General features: G+C 37.4%; 1 protein-coding gene across 1 annotated transcript; it reads left to right on the top strand.

The window, feature by feature from the left end:
- The first annotated feature begins 6,729 nt into the window (after positions 1-6,729).
- On the top strand, positions 6,730-12,055 carry LOC146390128 (Fc receptor-like protein 5). Its single transcript, XM_084920632.1, has 7 exons — positions 6,730-6,760; positions 7,520-7,579; positions 8,254-8,520; positions 8,861-9,112; positions 10,302-10,460; positions 10,575-10,625; positions 11,982-12,055. The coding sequence occupies exons 1-7, from the start codon at positions 6,730-6,732 to the stop codon at positions 12,053-12,055; spliced, it is 894 nt and encodes a 297-aa protein (XP_084776758.1).
- Positions 12,056-13,108: the final 1,053 nt, after the last annotated feature.

Raw genomic sequence — 13,108 nt, 5'->3', positions numbered from 1 at the left:
TGCGACAGCAAACGCACTCTAGTGTGAACGCTCAAAGCGGCCCGCATGCGCAAAAGAAGACGTCACACACAACGTGCTCTGTACACCCAGAGCAAACAATATTGTTTGACTGATGGCCCTTAATATAAAGACTTCGGACTTTACGTTTCCCAATTTTTGCTTTAAGGTATTTTGTTATTTACATAATAATGTAGATAACCTAATAATTATCACATCTTATCTTACAGAGAATGTGATGATTTTATGGATAATTAAAGTCAGTCATATATCCACAAACACAACAAGCTGAAAGTCAGTGATGCTGCTCGGTTTGCAGTCCTGAATATCACGGCACAAGCAGGATCCACTGCACTGTTAATGTTAGCTATGTTATATTGCTGCCACACATGTGTCCACTGTACCATCTGGGAACTCTTCTTGTTTAGCACTCGTAATAACACAAACACTAAATCCTCCTGTTTGTAGCAGTGTATACACCTGAGACTGTCACCTGTCTGTCTGTCCTGCACTCTCTCTCTGTTTCTTTCTCTCTGATTGTGTAATAAAAGTATGAACATGTATTTATAAGTTACACTTGTGTTTGAATCCTGCAGCTTATCACACATTTGATTTCCATGTGTGACAACTGCAAGTGTCCAGAGTGAGGACAGACTGAGGGACCCACTGCTGCACATCATCTGTGAGGCTTTGCACCCCTGATGATCCACCAGGACAAACTCAGCAGTGTGTGAGGAAGAGGAGGAGGAAGAGCCAGCAGCAGCTGACAGATGGAGAGAATAGACAGACTGTTCCCTGTTTGTGAAGGACTGCTAGAAAAGTTTAAAATAACTAATTGTCTGTCCTGAATCAGTCTTATTAGGTAATGTTCAAACAATTGTATCATTCCAGTGTTTTCAGTGTGGGAGAAAGTACTCAGGGCCTTCAAGTTACACACTATGAAAGGCAGAAACAAGTTTAATATTCAGAAACCTAAAGTATGTATCAGCAGCAGAATGGAGCTAAAAATAAATGTTTGTTTCAGTTCTCTGAAGCTTTGAGTATTTTGGATTAGTAGCACTGCTGTGTTTGTTGCATCATATTGCTGTAATTGTTTATGTGCTTTATATATTCTGAGGTAAATTGATCTATAGTGTTACATCATATTCTATAAGGATGTTATGTGTTTGGATACTTTCTGCCCAGTTTGACCCATTTAACAGAAGTCAGCCTGTTTAAGACTCTGATATCTTTTCTGTATGACTTAAAGCAGTTATGACATGGTCTGATTTCCTCACCCAATAAAGGAATATTTAATATATCAGTCTACTCTTCATTTTATCAGAAACAGTTATCACAGCTCGTACATTTTCTTTTTACACATATATGTAAGCATTGAGCCAAATGTAATAATGCCAACATCGTGGCTCAAGAGTTGGGCATTCGTCTTGTAATCGGAAGGTTGCTGGTTCGAACCCCGGCTCTCGGTCGTTGTGTCCTTGGGCAAGACACTTCACCCGTTGCCTACTGGTGGTGGTCAGAGGGCCCGGTGTCTCAGTGCCCTCGCCTCTGTCAGTGCGCCCCAGGGCGGCTGTGGCTACACTGTAGCTTGCCATCACCAGTGTGTGAATGTGTGTGTGAATGGGTGGATGATTGTGTATAGTGTAAAGCGCTTTGGGGTCCTTAGGACCAAGTAAAGCGCTATACAAATACAGACCATTTACCATACTAAACGAACAATATGTCTCTTATATATAATACATCTGTATATACACTGTCAAATCTACACTTGTCTTTGAGTGAAGATTTAAGGTGATAGGAAATATAAATAACTGCAACTTGAAAAAAGAGTTCAAGCTCACTATATATATCTATATATCATAATAATCTGACAATACATATATTGTCCATATTATACTTACATTACCACAGTGAGATGATTTTAGTCTCATGAACAACATTAACTAATTGTTATTTACTAGCTAATCTTAAATGACTGTTCAGCACAGAAATGAAGCCCAACAATCATGATTTACAGTCCTGTGGTCTCAGCCTCAGATACTCAACAAATCACAGTGATGTCATGACAAAAATGAATGACCAACAAAACATTTTTTCTCCTTCATTTCTGTCACACAATGCTGTATGTAATGTTTCTCGCGGTTAGTATCATGGTTGCTAGGCAACCTGAACAGCGCAACAAAGGCTAGACCGTCCCATTTCACAAGCCTCTCACTTCCGCACTTCTCGTACTTATAGTACGCACCGTACGTAGTACGCGTAGTGCGCGTACTTCAAGCGTGCAGACCCTGAATTGGGATACAGCCTCTGTGTTTCATTCAGTCTGCGTCGCGTCATCTGTTACCATCCCTGTCACTTTAGCTACACGTCATAATTCATAGTTCTCAAGACTCTGTTATTGGTCATGTTCATAGTTATCTGCTCCTGTTGTGTTTTCATAGTCTTTCATGTACCAGTCCAGAATTCTGTTCTTTGCCTTTTCATGTCGTGTTCATTGCTCATAGTTACAGTAATAAGTCAGAGTCTTAGTAATTGATAGTCTTTAGTTGTTTCCCAGTTTAGGTTCTTTGTTTGGGTTATTGCCATAGTTTATGTTTGGTTATTTTTGCTTTACTGTTTACCGTCCCTAATAAAGGCTCGCTTTGAGTTCAGTAAAAGTTTTGCCCCCTCATCAGTGTCCTCCAAACACCCACCGTGACAATCTATCCATGAAGCCAGATAACACACACCAATTAGTTAAATTGCAGCAATGTCTTAAAGACATAAATACCTGGATGGACTCTAATTTTCTTCTTCTAAATTCAGGTAAAACTGAGACTATTGTACTTGGCCCTAAAAATCATTTTCTCTGTTAACTTTGTATATGTTAACTAGTTAACATGAAAACATGTTAACATGAAAACATGTTAACTTGTAAATTTTTAGATTTGGGAGGGAGACACTATCTCTACTATTAGGATAAGGCTTAAAACTTTCCTTGGATGTTTAGTAGTTGCAGTGGAGGATGTTTGTGCAGAAGACTACCGCTAGCTCCTTGGTTGTTCCGGTGTTGATCTGGAGGTAGTTCTCCTGGCACCAGTCAACAAAGTCTTGGGTCAGTTCTCTGTGTTTCCTGTCGTCCCCATCAGTGATGAGGCCGAGTATTGCAGAGTCATCAGAGAACTCCTGCAGGATGGAGTTGTGGGAGAAGTCTAGATGAAGTCTAAATGAAGTCCAGTGTAGATGAAGAGGTGAAGAGGAACCACCTCACCAGGGATCAAAGCCGTGCCAGGACCAGCTGCTCCAGCCTTCTCATCTGGGGGTTTTCTTGGATAACAAACTTACATTTGAGAAACAAATTAATTCAGTTGTTCAGTTGTCCTTTTTTAAATTAAGGCTCCTATCCAAGGTGAGATCATTTTTATCCTTTAAAAACTTGGAATGAGCAATCCATGCATTCGTCTTATCTCAACTGGATTACTGTAATTCACTATACGTTGGTGTCAGTCAGTCCAGCTTGGCACGGCTCCAACTTGTACAAAATGCTGCAGCCCGCCTTTTGACTTGTGTAAAGAGACATCAACATATTACTCCGGTGCTTGCTTCCCTTCATTGGCTTCCAGTGCATTTTAGAATTAAATTTTTGACTTATAAAGAGCTAAGTGGCCAGGCACCAGACTATTTGTCTGACCTTTTGCAGCATTATACGCCCTCTAGAGCCCTTTGATCAAGTGATCATTTACTCCTTACCTTACACAAGTCTAGGATGGTTCATAGAGTGGATCAGGGGGCTGCGGTTGTGGCGCTGAAAATGTGGAACGATCTGCCTCTCCACATTAGAAAGGCCCCAACTGTTACTCTTTTTAAATCCCATTTTAAAACATATTTTTTTTCACTTTGGCTTTCGATACTGCATGAGAGTTACCAATTCTTTTATCCTAATTTTCTTACCTGTTGTTGATGTTAATGCCACTGTTTAATTATTACTTTGCACAGCACTTTGGCCAACTCTCTGTTGTTATTAAATGTGCTTTGTAAATAAATAAATAAAACAAATAAAATAAAATTCATCAGTTGGATATGTCAGAGCCACCGGCCTGTAGCTGTTGAGATCCTTGGGACGTGGAGTCTTTGGCACTGGTACAACACAAGAGGTTTTCCTGAGCTGTGGGACTCTCCCCACCCTCTGGCTCAGGTTGAAGATGCGCTCCATCATCCCACACAGTTGATCTGCGCAGGACTTGACAACCCTTGAGCTGATGCCATCTGGACCCACTGCCTTCCTGGCTCTGATCCTCCTCAGTTCCCTCCTAACCTGGATGTTCGAGAGAGACAGGCTGGAGCTTTGTGTTGGCTGCGTGCTGGATGCTGTGGTTGGGGGTGGAGAGTAGTGATCAGGGTGAGTAGAGGAGGTGTGAAGTGGCTGAGGAATCTGAGGTGGAACAGCAGCAGTGGGGGCAGGTAAGTCTGCAGCCGATGTTGAAGACTGCCTCACGGCTAAATCAAACCTATTAAAGGAATGATTCAGTTCATTTGCCCACCTCACATCCCTCTCAGGCACAGAGTTCTGACCTTTGTGGCCCGAGATGGTTCTAAGGCCTCTCTTCACCAACGTTGTTTTCTTGAAGCTGGTTCTCCATCTTCTGCCTGTAGCTGTCCTAGCCTTTCCTTATCAGTCCCTTCAGTTCTCTCTGCACCCTTTTCAGCTCCCGAGGCGCAGAAGAGGCATACAGGTAATAAACTGTATGCCTCTTCTGCGCCTGAGTAAAGTCCAGTGTTTTACTGTCTCTGGTTGGGCATGTCAGATACTGGGTGAAGGTGGGCAGTGTGGAGTTCATTGAGGATTGATTAAAGTCCCCTAATATTAGGAGTGTTTGCAGTCTGCTGACCACAGTATGGAGAGCGTCACAGGCGGCACCCACGTTGGCCAAGGGAGGGACATACGCTGTTATCACGATAACATGCGAGAAACCCTGGGGATGTAGAACGGACACATACTAACGGCTAACAGCTCAATGTCTCTGCTGCAGAGTTGTTCTTTCACAGTGATGTTCCCAGAGTTACACCATCTGTCGTTCACAACACTAGCCCTCCTTTCCTCTTACCGCTCTTTCTCGCCCTGATCGCCCGCAGCAGCTGGAATCCAGGTAGTGTCACGCTCGTTCTGGAGTTAGCAGTGTTAGCCAGGACTCACCGGTATTCCCTCTGTGACCAGGTTAGCGACGTGAGCCCAACCATCTAACTCTTAAATTAATTAATTAATTTAATTATTTATGTATTTTTTTTTATCAACTACAGAAAGAGTAGCTTTTTCTAGATATCTAATTTTAAGTCCACATTTTAAGTCTACATTTTAGAGATTTTACATTTTAGAGACATAATTGGAGAATACTGGTGCAAAATTGGAGGGATGCATATAAGCAGCACAGTCAACATGCATAATTCATAATATTTGCATTTGGCATAAAATTTTGTTTCCCTCTTGACCAAACTGCATCTCTGTTTTGATGTATAGCATAGAATAGATATGTACAGTACAAATGAGCCATGAGGAGAAAAAAAGCCATTTTGTAATAATTTATTCATGAAAGCTTAAAAAAATATAATGGGATACCTGGGACAACATGCACTATATGGAAAAAATATTATGCCACACCACTTAATCTGAATCTTTCCTAAAAATGTTGTGTGGATTAAAATGCCATAATGATTCAGGAGATTTTAACCATTCTTTTAGCTTATAGCTTTAGCTGTACATTTTCACCTTAAATGTACAGTTCAGGTCCATGAAGTCCAGAAGGCCAAAACCACCTTTATCTTTAGGTCACAAGGCAATGATTTGTTCTTAGTCTCATTAAATCAAGCACCCATTCATGCTTCTACAAACCTGGTCACTGATTTAAAGGGTTGTACTGCAATAGGAACAAGACCGTTTGTCTTTTGCTCCTGGGAAAATTCCACAATCATATGTTGTGTTATTTCAAAATGGCTTTTAGGAATCACAGTAACTCAGCCACAAAGTGGAAGAAAAAAAGTTACAAAGCAGGGGTCGCCAAGTGGTTAGAGCCATAGTGCTTTAAAGTTCTCTCTATTACCCAAACTCTGCTGACTCAGTAACTGCAGAAATCTTAAACTATGGCATTACCATCAGCCATCAGCAAAAACAAAAACAAAAAAACACGGTGCACTGTGGGTTCCCATATGGAAAAGATCTAAATCTTATAAAGTTTGTATCTGTCTTGTGTGAAACTTGTATGAAAAGCATACAAGAGTGAAAACAGATATAAGATCCCTTGAAAAATTATATAATGAAACTTGTATGTTTTGGATACTTACTAAAACAATATATGAAAGTAATGAGAAAGTGGCCACTTTCATGAGTAAATCATGTAAGCCTTATATGTTTTACTCATGAAAGTGGCCACTTTCATGAGTAATCACATATACGTTTTTACTATTTCTTTTCCATATGGGTTTCTATGACTGAGCAATTACTTTATTTTTTAAATTTTCACCAGATGCCAAAAAGTAGGCTGACTGATCAAAATCTAAAATTGAGAAAACACAAAATTCAATAAATAAAAGGGCATAAAACAAATAGTAGTCTGTAGGGACATTTTCATGCAATCACATGTCTTTGAAATGGAACCCTGTTGGGCCTCAGTCACCACAGAAGCACAGGAAGAGGAAGTTCATACAAAATAATATATCCTCAATTTAGTCTGATGCTCATGCAGTCAGCAGCAAGACAGCATGGAGGTCAGATTTCCCACCATCAGAATTTGTGAGTACTGACATTGTCTTAAAAAAATACATGGATAGACTGAAGGGCAAATTAATATATCCAAAATACAGCCATATATTTGCATGTATTTTTGTGGTGAGCTGTTTGTAACAGCTGTTTGTAACAGCTCACTAATAAATGCATAGGACTTATTATTAATGATGCAAAAAAAACCCCAAAAAAACATGGTCATGCTTTATAATATGAACCATAAATAAGGTGCAAGTACCCTATTCTAACGTGCATTTTGCAGACAACAAGGCACAAATACACCGTACTTACATGCAGTTTGCAAGCAACAAGTCAGGTTTTTGCAAGAAGCAATGAACAAAGTACACTGTAAGTACAACTCATGGTTTTGAAGTCAACGATGAAACAAGTAGATTGTAAGTACTGTGTACTTTCTAAAATGTGAGTCACCTGCAAGACCCCCGAAACAATTAAAAAATTACACTGTAGCACGCATGACTAAGGCACAAGTAGCCTGTAATTTCATGAAATATGAAATATGAAATATTTCAATAATAACATAAAATTTAATTAGGTAATTTTAATACTGGGTGATTTCATGGTAAAATCCTGGGAAAAAAAACCCCAACAACTATATTTCTCCATCTTAGATCTTCTGCCAGTACATTCCTGCAAAATGCAAGTAAATACAGGGTATTTGCGCTTTATTAGCTGGCTGTGTTAAAAAGTGTTATCAAAAACACTGACAAAAATATTAAATATTAAAAGTCTCATTCTTAACCTTTTCAGTGCTGAATGTTCTTTTGCTGTTCGGTATAGTAGCTGAATTCAGTGATTCTCAAACACATAGTAAGTTTTTAATTATTCATGTTGTTTTTTTGTGTTTTTTTAAGTGTCTGTGTGTGTGTGGATGTGGATGAAACTAATGCAGTTGTTGTTTTCCAGCTAAAAATAGTGCTACAACATAAACCTCTAAAACAGTTCTGAAATAGCCCTTTGTATATGTATATATATGTTGCATATATATATATGTGTGTGTGTGTGTGTGTGTGTGTGTGTGTGTGTGTGTGTGTGTGTGTGATATTTGAATATATGGAATGAAATTTGTATATATATTGAATGATCTTCTGAATATATTTAATGAAAAGTGACATTAAATTTGTTTGCATTTTTATGACTTATCTTGGATGTAAAATGGTATAACGGTTTCAGTGATATGGTATCATGTGTTATCATGTGCTTCAGCTTCTGCTTGACATGTTATCTCAGTTGACATCTCCATCTTTGATTGATAATTTCTCTCAAGTATTGTGCAAAATCTTCTCTTCGTTTGAACAGCTGTCACAAAACAGTTGTCAAACTCTTCAAACTACTGAAATAGTTCTGCTGTTGCCATTTTGTAAAGGCAGATAATTCAGAAAACCTTAACTATCAACATGAGGTTCATTTATTCTATATATCCAAGTTTTATTCTATATATTCAGACATTGACGGCAGTGTCTTTATTTGATTTTCTGTCTCAGATTCAGGTTTTCCTCAAGTTGTTCCAAACAGGCAGCAGTTCTTTCAATCAGAGCCTGTCACTATCAGCTGTGAAGGGCTAAATGGGCTGACTGGATGGAGAGTGATGAAAAAGATAAATGGAGATGTTAGACCATGTGCTTCAAACTGGGAAACATCGATTGGACCTTGCAAAATTATTAATGCATATCCATCAACTGACAGTGGAAAATACTGGTGTGAACATGGAGGAATACAAAGAAGCAACTCTGTCAACATCACTGTAACTGGTATGTACATAGAAAAGCAATTATGTGTTAACATATTTAGTCTATTCACCATTTTTTCTGTTAAGTATATCACTTACAGTAATGCACAATGTCAAATTTGATATATATTTTCATAACACTAAGGGATAATTTTTCTTCATAAAATGCATCACAATCATAATAAAATAACACATATACATATATATTTACTGCATGTGCATTGTAGAAAGAGATTTCTATTTAAAAATGATGTGAGCTATTATAGTTAGTAATGAATGAATATAATTAATGATCTCCATATATGTATAATTTTAACAAATATCACTTTTTTTTTATAACTGTTATACATTCTGCCATTTAAATTTAGAGAGTCATGTGATCCCGGAGATTCCTGCCCAACCTGTGATGCAGGGAGAAAACGTGACCTTGCATTGTAAAAAAAAGGATGCAAACTCCAACTACACTGCAAAATTCTATAAAAATGGCGTCTCCATTGGGAGCAGCTCATCAGGAAAAATAATGATCCCCACTGTATCCAAATCTGATGAAGGACTTTACAAATGTAGTATTGCTGACGCTGGAGAATCACAAGAGAGCTGGCTAACTGTTGGAAGTAAGATGCATCAATATTTTCCCCCAAAAAATGGAGACAAACTTTGTATATGTGGCAGTAAAGACTGACCTCACCACACTTGAACGCTTTTCAGCATCTTTATTTACTCAGTTTCTTGCGTCATACACTCACAGCTGCAGCTTTTTAGCTGCCAGCCACATGTACACAACAACAACACAGTCAGGACCCAGTTCACCCTTATACGCAGGGGAGGCGTGACAAGCTGAGGCAGCTCAGGTGTGTCAGTCTCTCTCGCAGCCGTGCCACAGTACCCAAACTATATTTTAAAGCTTCGTGATAAAGTGTGTAAATGAGAAATAATATATGGTCTATGATGAACATAGCCACTGTTCAAAGAGACGTCAGAATGATGCCTTTACATGTCATTTTTGGAGGTTCAGCTCTGAAGTTGGTTGTTTTGTAACATATGGCAACATCTTTATTTCAATATCTAATGATAGTCCTGGTGTTGACGTCCATAGGATTGCTGTACACAGGTATGTGTAGTCAAAATGTGGTCGTTGTTGACATCTCTTTTTTTAACAACAAACTTTTAGGTTATATTGAAATATCTGAAGTTCTCGTGGTGTTATTCTTAGTAAGGGTTTAGTTGACATTTAGTCTAGTTGTGTTTTCACCCATGTCTCTGTGTTTGTGTCTTTTCCTGTCTTTTGTGTTAGTCTGTCATAGGTTTCTTGTCTGTGTGTTCATGTTGTCAAGTTTGTGTTATCATGTTATCATGTCTACGTCTCTACATGTTTCCTGTTTTATTTTGTAAGTCTTGTGTTTCTTTATTCAGTGTGTTTAGTTTTACTCTTCTCCTACAATGTTGTTATGTTCATTTGTGTCAACTGTTTCAGTATGTGTTTCTACTTCCCCTGATTACCTCCCGTGTGCATTTAGTCTGTGTGTTGTCATTCAGTCTTTGTCAGGTCATCTGTTTTTCTTTCCTCCAAATCACGGCGAGATTAAGGCTTTCACGATTCTGTTCAGGTTATGTTCATGTTCATGCTTCTTGTATATGCAAACTCTTCATAGTTTCTCACATACACCTGTGCAGAACCGTGTTCATGTCACTGTTTTCGTAGTCACTGTTTCTTCCGATTTAAGTCTTAGTTTAGTTTGGTCCCAGTTCAATTTAAAACATTTTAATCCTTTCTAATGCACATTGCAATTATCTTTCTTGCAGGTCATCCTACGGTGCCTTACTTAGAGATCTACCTGGGGCTCTGCATTGGTTTGGGTGTTTTATTGGTGGTCATTCTGCTAATATTGGTAGGAGTGTTTCAACGTAATAAACATCAACAAACCATCAGAAATCACACAGAAGAAACTTCTTTGACACCAGGTATGTTGACAGTATGCTCTTTTTATTTTATAACAATAAGCATGCTTAGTGATTCCTGGTGGCCATCACTAATTAACTTTTTTTTCTTGTTTATTTTGTCTTTTTTATAAGCAGGTGCTCAAAATTCTACTGCCTCCTTCCGGTCTCCCTCTTCTGCACAAACAGGTCAGTAAGCCCAACATCTGTTTAGGAATAAAAAACATGTACTTCGAATCTGCAGGATCATGGAAATTAGAAACACAGTCCTTTAGTAAGCCGTATACCCTAGGACATGCACCTGCTATTGTATTGTTTAGTCTGTGATTTTAGTCCCTCAGCAGGTTTTTTTTTAGTGTTAATTTTGATATCAAATGTTTCATTTAGCTTTTAATTTAGTTTAATTTAATTTATTTTGTTTTGTGGATAAAATAACATTTAGGCATCTAAATTTTTTGAATTTTAATCTTGTCTTAGTTGACTGAATATGATTAATACTATAACAGACTTTTGATTAAAATTGTTGAATAATTTAGTCAACTAAATTCATAGTTTTAGTCGACTAAATATCATAAGACTTTAGAAGACTAAAAATGTATTCAGTTGACTGAAATAGAAAGTATAAAAGTTTGAAGTATTTTTACTGGTGTGTTTCTCCAGACAACTTATTTTCCTTGACATAAAATGTGTCTCTATATCTACTCTTAACATTTTGTCACATTTTCATGAGACACAGGGAGCACGAGAGCTAGATCTACCTTCCCCTCTGCAAAAAAAGGCTTTACCATTTCCCAGTATAACCTTACTGCACAAGCAAGATTGGTCAATTATTTTTATTAGGCAACATGCTATTATCATTTTTTGTATATAAATTGCATGTTACTGTTATGAAACAAATTGTGTTGTGTTTTCATGTGGTAGAAGCATAAATCCTATAAATATGTGCCACACTACTGGTAGGTGGTTGCTAGGAAAGACAATGACATTGTAATAACTAATATAATTAAGAACTATCAGGGTCCTAAGATGTAAGTAATATAATTTAATTTAGTAATAACTTGTTGACCAAAAACAACAACACAACATTTTAACCATCACTCTTGTTTTGTCATTTCTCTTTCATTTCACTATCTTTACTTTGAGATGGTTATCATATAGAGAAAGTGTCTAGAATGAGAGATTTAAAAAAATGTAACTAAATTGTCTGCCCATATCTTTATACTTTGTTTAAGGTTTGGCTTATCTCTATATTTCAGTGCCTGCAGTGGTAAGCAGAGCTGAACAAAACAATGAGACATATTCCCTCATCACAAAACCAAGAATGCCCAAAGGTAATTTGCCTAAACTGGAAAACATTGAAGTTCTAATACCCTTAATTGCTTAAATGCCTAGTGGAAGAGAAATATGCTATCATATAAAAAGTAACATCTTCCAGAAGTCCACACATCACATTTTCACAGCCGGAAATAAGTGAGGACAATTTACATTTAAATGTAATGAAAAGAAAAATCATTTTTATGATGTTTTGTTGTTATATGCCTGCAGAGGACCATGCACTTGAATCAGTCCAGGAGACGTATGCTATGGTCAGAAAACCCAGCAATGTGAAAGGTAATTGACACTGAAAAGATTTAACATCCTTTATGCTCACCCCTTTGTTTTGAGAACAACTAAAATGTATGTTAGTTTTGGTGCTTTTGGGGGATTTCTGACAGTGATGTTATATATTTTTTCTTTTTAATTTATATTTCTTTTAAACACACCGTGTGTGTTTCATGTTGTTGATATTTTGAGCTTTGTTTTGTGGATCTCAGAAAAAAAAAAACCACACAAGAAACTGACAGAAAAATATGTTGATGAGTCCCCTCGGTTTATCAGATTTAAAACAGTTAGATAACACTGTTTTAAATTTGGAGCCTTAATTTGTCATAGTTGGCAAACAATTTGAAATTATTAGTTGGTTCAAGTATAGTTTCCAAAATTTCTGATAGCTCTGTTGTTATTTCAAAATAAATAAACAACTGTTTTGAAATTGATTGTGTCTCCAAACAGAGCTGGCAGCAGCGAGCTGGTTGCAGAGAGGTGCCAGTCAACGAATTACTGGCATGGATCCAGATAACTTTTACTGTGCAATACAAAACTAAAAATAAAGGGAATGCTAGTCTTCAGTGTGCCTTTTAATTCCTTTGGAAAAAGTGGCATTTATATAAAATACAATGAAACATTTTTGTGGTTATTAGCACATTTCATTCCTTTTGTATAAACAGTTAATGTCTAATTGGTGAAAAGATGGCTGTTTATAGAAACTTGCAAACATCTCACCCTCATGGTTTGTTTTGTTAATTATCTCCATTCTTCATCTGAGAGTAAAACGTCTGCCACTTCACATCATCATGTCTATTTTAAAGGGTAGCAGTTTTTTTAAAAAATAGTGAAGCCCAGGTCTATTTGCTTTGCCTCATGCCTCATTATAGATATGAATACACTGTTGCAATTTTTCAATATACTCACTGTGGCTTCCTTGGCAACACAGTGTGTCAAATGTTAGTGTTGTGTCAGCTATCAACAGAATATCCGTTTATGGTAAAGATGGTGATACTGTCAACACAAGGTGTTGAAGGTGGGAGAATAAATTTAATCCAAAAAAGTCTGCATTTTGTTACAAAAGAAAT

The sequence above is a fragment of the Perissodus microlepis genome, chromosome 3, assembly GCF_051167445.1.
Source record: "Perissodus microlepis isolate ML-2025 ecotype Zambia chromosome 3, ASM5116744v1, whole genome shotgun sequence".
NCBI lineage: Eukaryota > Metazoa > Chordata > Actinopteri > Cichliformes > Cichlidae > Perissodus > Perissodus microlepis.
This window is presented reverse-complemented; position numbering and strand designations above follow the sequence as displayed.